Below are 5,600 nucleotides of genomic sequence, written 5' to 3' on the forward strand. Positions count from 1 at the left end.
TTCTAGTGGAGACATCTCCATTAATGAAATAAATAGTCCATATTTGCTTAATTCATTTAAGCAATTTCTATGAAACCATTTTTAACTTTATATCAGAGATTGATGGATTTATGGATTGAGGGTTTTCAAAAGCCTGAGACCGCCTGATGGAAATGACATTTTTTATTGTTTAGGAATGTATAAAACAATTTTTTTCTACAGGTAAAATATTGAGATTTTTTTTTTTTAAAAGAGCTAGATAACAAATGAGAGACGTTCTAAGATATTTTTGATAACAAGAATAAAGCCAATGTAGTTTTGTAATTTGGAAACTCACATTTTGTTTTCCCAGGTATGTTTCCATTGTAGAAAACCTGGCCATGGGATTGCAGATTGCCCGGCTGCTCTTGAGAATCAAGATATGGGCACTGGAATATGTTATCGGTGTGGGTCCACAGAGCATGAAATAACTAAGTGCAGAGCCAAAGTAGACCCAGCTCTTGGTATGTTTTCTTTCTACTGGTTTTTGATTTGGTTAATGTCGGAAGTGGGTTTTTTTTGGACAGCATTTGTCATGAGCATGCCACTTAATATTTTGAAATCGAGATTAAATTTCAAGTTGTATAAAAAATAAGCATTTTCTTCCCCCAGAGTATTTAAAATGATATGAATTATATGACTTGTTCTATACTTAGCTAACTTAACAGGAACTGTTGATGTTTACAGGTGAATTTCCTTTTGCAAAATGTTTTGTTTGTGGGGAAATGGGGCATCTGTCCAGATCTTGTCCTGATAATCCCAAAGGACTCTATGCTGATGGTGAGTACTGTGACCCTTATATGTCAAAAAAGGTGAGTTATCATGCAGGGTTGTGATTTAATTTAGACTTTTAATCATCTCTTGAATAAATTCTTGAACAAATAAAAAAGCCATAACAAATTTCAATTTTTATCAAACTCTAGTCTATGTACTTGCCTTTATGTGTAATATGACAATATATTAATCAAGTCAGAAAAAACTAAAGTGTATATTTCAAGCTTTGTGCTTATTTCAGCAACATTTGTGACAGTATGTTATAAATATCTACTTTTAAAAACAACAGAAGCAAAGGGGTTCTATCTCAAGCTAATATAAGATTTTAAAAATAGTGTGGTGAATTTAATCACAGGCTAGCATACCATTTTGGATAGACAGGCTGGTACACACGCTTCAATATGTGTAGTAATCTTTGTTTCTGAATTCCTTGGTTAATCGTCTAGGATGGGATCATGTAACTTTCTTCTTTTTAGTTCAGCTAACATCTTAAGCTCCTTAAATAAAGCCTGTGATGTCTGAAGCTTTAAGGAGGAAATTTGCGGTTTCTGTGAGTAAGGTGCTTATGTGATAGCTGGTTCCATCAGGTTTCAGATACCTCTTGCGTGTCATGTCCTGGGTTCCATGGCTGAAGTTCAGTGAAAAGGCATAGCTTTCAGAATCAAGCTGACTGGTTATAGCTCCAGTACCACCACTCACTAGCTGTGGGACTTTGGCTATTTAATTTCTCTCAGCTCAGTTTCCTCACCTGTTAAACAGAGATGAAAAACTATATTTCCTTGATTCTAAGATGTACATTTTTTCACATTTTAATGCCTCTGAACTCAAAATGTATCTTACCAGTGGTGAGTGCCACATAACTGGCAGGGTTTGGTTTTTTTTTTCTGACAAGTATGAAAAATAATGATACATCTTATAAGCAATGGTGTCTTACGTTTGATGAATTATGGTATCCACCTCGAAGAGCTTTGAGAATTAAAATACAGTGTTCAGAGCACCCCTTCTATGTCACTATAGAATCCACAACAGTAGAGAAGCTGGCCCTGGAAAATGCCCAAAGGTGCCTTTCAGTTTTGAACTTATGACAAAGGTCAGATGACATGACTAATGGACAAAGATGGCTTTGGATGGTTATAAAAATAACTAGATACTTTTAAAAAGTGCAGCAAAGTGATCACATAGAAGTGAGAATTCAACCAGGTTTACATCCTGTAGGGTCATTTTTCTGGTAAGTCACTTCACATTATGAGTATGTCATGATAATGCTTGACCATTAAGTAATGGTGTTTGACCATTAAGGGAAAGACTAATTTTAGAAACTACGTGTGTTGTAATTCACAGTCCTGGAATGTTGCTTAAAGTAGGCAGACAGGCATTTTTATTAGGGTTGGGGTGCCTGGCAGATAGAAGGCACTAAAACAAAAGTGAGTTTCATTCCTTTTGTCACTGCTCACCCCCGTCTGACCTGTACAGATGAGCAATGGAGCAGCGGCTCCTAATCTTTTCTGGGGTCGTTGATCATTTGAGAAGAACTATGGACATCCTCCTCAAAAAATGCATGTGGACACCACTTTTGCTTGCAGGTTCAACAGTTCACAAATCTTTGCCTGTCTAAGCACAGTTAAGGTTCTGTGCAGTGGCTCTTGGATACCCAGAGCACAAGTACCTTCTTCCGTTATAGCTCTCCTCTCTTTCCCTCTTCTCCCCAGAAGGCCAGCTACAAGAAGTGGTGGATAGGTACAGTTTAGTGCTCTGTGAGATCAAAGGGAATGGAGAGTGGACTTACTAATAGGAATGGTGGCACCTACCTATGTTCCTGTTTCCACCTCCCTCCTGCACCTGACAAGGCTGTGAGGACAAGTAAGATATGAAAAGTGCTTTGAGACATTACAGAGACGTTACAATAAGTATGAGAGGTTTTCAGTGACTTTGTTCTTTTAATAGGTGGTTGCTGCAGACTCTGTGGCTCTGTGGAACATTTTAAGAAGGATTGCCCTGAGAGTCAGAATTCAGGTAAGGTCTCTGAGCCTCCATTTAGAAGGCCTGAGATTAGTATTCTGTGTTTTTGCTGAATTTTGTTAGTACTAACTCACTGAGGTACCACTGATTTTAAGGCAGCCTGCTTTCCTACCGCAGTGACAACTGAATCATTTCTCTGTCGGGAGCAGGTGCAGTAGTAACCGAGCATTAGGAGCTGGTACTCTGGGGTGGGGAGAGCCGACCGCTCAGCCCTAGAGGACTCTGATTTTATAAAGCATCTTATTCAGACACATTCATATTTGCCAACTAATGAATTTAACAATAGAGCCAATTCTGTTCCTAACAGAAAAATACTAATTCACTAAGAGAAAATAAGAAATATGAAAATAACTGTTTTTATGATTGAGCATTCGCACATATGGTTTGCTTTATCTATACCTGAAGGGTTCAGAGCTGGTTGCAAAAACTGATGAAAATACTAAAATTGTGTTAGCTACACATCATCTGCCCAGTTATTTTCTTCCTAATGAAATAACTACCGTCAGTCATCAAAAACTTCAGAAATGTTCACTGTACCTACGTGAGGGAAGTGGAGACCATTATTATATTAGTTTACCTGGATTGGAATGATGATAATCTTGAGTGAAGGAAAGACAGGAGGGTAGAAGTAGTGCTTCTTAGGGAAAAAGCACATTTCTTTTATCTCAAATAGTCACAGTACTACACAAAGAAGTCTGCCCATTCTTACTTAGTACCCGAACATTTCCCTTTGAAACACTGGAGTTCTTGTTTATGGTCTTGTCTAGAAGAAGACAGTCTTTACTACATTGTAGGCAGTGAGACTGAAATGATAGAAGTGGAATTTGAATTCTCCCTCCGAGGAGGATTGCCACTTCCCGAATGACAAGACTGACAAGCAGATGTTGTATAATTTCACAGGTGGAATCTTGTGCATTTAAAACTGATGCTTCATAAGTCATACTGTTTACAGATCCTTGGAATTCATTGACTCTATAATGATGAACTCTGGGAAAGAATGAAAGAGCGTTCTCATCAATTTGTGCATTGCAAAGCAGTTGCTGCATTTCCCTAATTGGGATGAGAAATTGCCTGTGGTACTCTGAAATCAAGGGTTATAATCAATTACAGAATTGCTCACTCTCCTTTAGTGATGGAGTCTTCCCTCTTTGTGATTATTCATCTCAAAACTAGTTCCTTTCCTAAGCCAGTACCAGTCTATGGGGATGTATTTGATTACCATTTTTCTTACATTCTAACTTCCATTCCTTGACAGATCGAATGGTCACAGTTGGTCGCTGGGCAAAGGGAATGAGTGCAGACTATGAAGAAATTTTGGATGTGCCTAAACCACAGAAACCCAAGACAAAGATTCCTAAAGTTGTTAATTTTTGATAACAGTTAGTACTATCATTGATTACCACCTCATTGTTTTTTTTTTTTAAAGATTTTATTTATTTATTTGACAGGATAGAGACAGCCAGCGAGAGAGGGAACACAAGCAGGGGGAGTGGGAGAGGAAGAAGCAGGCTCCCAGTGGAGGAGCCTGATGTGGGGCTCGATCCCATAACGCCGGGATCACGCCCTGAGCCGAAGGCAGACGCTTAACCGCTGTGCCACCCAGGCGCCCCACCACCTCATTGTTAAACATTCTGAACTGGGCCTACTTCACAAACCGGAGCTGGGCTCCCTTGGAGACCTGTGTTGTAGATACCAGTATGGTCTGGGTACGGTCACATAGTTGCCTGAGTGCTGTCCATTTAAGTATGCTGCTTTTTTTTTTTTTTTTTTTAATGTTATGTTAGTCACCATACTGAAGTGTGCTTCTATCACTGGAGAAGATCACTGAAGAAAAGTATAAGATGTTTAAATTCGATTCTCTAAAAGAACATTTTTAACAGGTACTGCTTCGGTATAACTAAGTGATTATATGCTTGTTTGTAACAATCATCTTTTTCTTAAAAACTATGCAGTCATGTGAACCACCCCTAAACAAAGTATAACTGCTTTGCATTTGGAATTGCATTTTGGGTTATATTGTTCTCTTGGTTCAAAATATCAATTTATTATTAGGAATTTATAAGTTGCCACAAAATCTGTATTTTTAAAATATTTAATAAAAATCCATTTGCTATTTACTTATTTCTCTGAATACCTAATTCTGGATTGTACTAGCCATTGTCTGTTTATGTCCATGTACAAACCCTTTGGAAACACCATCTCTTATGAATTCTAGATGAGATTAATTTCGGTTAATACTTGTTTTAGTTGTGACATAAAGAAGTATGAATTATTGAGGTAAAATAGAAGAATACCTAACAGCGGCTCTTTCTTTGTTCTTGATTTTCAAGAGTGAAATTCTAGCCAAAATTTAGTTGGGGTATTCAACCAGAATAATGTCACTTAACAGATTGTATATTACACTTAATAGCATTTTGTTCACATGTTTTAGATGCGTCCAGGTGAGATGCAAGTATCACCATAATAGAGTTAGAACACTAATCAGAGACCCATTAGCTTCTTTGATTTGATGAATACATGCATACTTAATACATATATTTCACAAGGCTTAGGGCTCCCATTGTACTGTTTAATGGAATGACTCCAGTGGATTGTGTGTTTCATTTGGAATTCTACCTGATTGGATACATTTGTAACTAAAGAAAACAGCTGTGATTAGTCACTGATGCTTCAAAAGCAAAATATTTACCAAATAAGAAAAGAAACACTTTTCTCTGTTTTAATGTCTGCAAAGCTCGACAGTTCTAGTATTCATAGGAGCTGTTCTTTCATTTTTGGTACAGAGGAAA

At 37.5% G+C, this 5,600-nt stretch overlaps 1 protein-coding gene across 1 annotated transcript; it reads left to right on the forward strand.

The window, feature by feature from the left end:
• Positions 1–297: 297 nt before the first annotated feature.
• Positions 298–4,928, forward strand: ZCCHC9 (zinc finger CCHC-type containing 9). Its single transcript, XM_034656448.1, has 4 exons — positions 298–482; positions 706–798; positions 2,737–2,805; positions 4,067–4,928. Exons 1-4 carry the CDS (start codon positions 401–403, stop codon positions 4,183–4,185), a joined length of 363 nt encoding a protein of 120 aa, XP_034512339.1. The 5' UTR covers positions 298–400; the 3' UTR covers positions 4,186–4,928.
• The last annotated feature ends 672 nt before the right edge of the window (positions 4,929–5,600 follow it).

Source organism: Ailuropoda melanoleuca, chromosome 3 (assembly GCF_002007445.2).
Source record: "Ailuropoda melanoleuca isolate Jingjing chromosome 3, ASM200744v2, whole genome shotgun sequence".
Taxonomy (NCBI): domain Eukaryota; kingdom Metazoa; phylum Chordata; class Mammalia; order Carnivora; family Ursidae; genus Ailuropoda; species Ailuropoda melanoleuca.

What these genes read in the sequence shown, in the direction of transcription:
- ZCCHC9 (XM_034656448.1), top strand. Translation starts at nt 401, where the DNA reads ATGGGCACTGGAATATGTTATCGGTGTGGGTCCACAGAGCATGAAATA. An exon ending in CAAAGGACTCTATGCTGATG is followed by an intron (nt 799 to 2,736) that starts GTGAGTACTGTG and finishes TTCTTTTAATAG; the next exon opens with GTGGTTGCTGCAGACTCTGT. An exon ending in CCCTGAGAGTCAGAATTCAG is followed by an intron (nt 2,806 to 4,066) that starts GTAAGGTCTCTG and finishes ATTCCTTGACAG; the next exon opens with ATCGAATGGTCACAGTTGGT.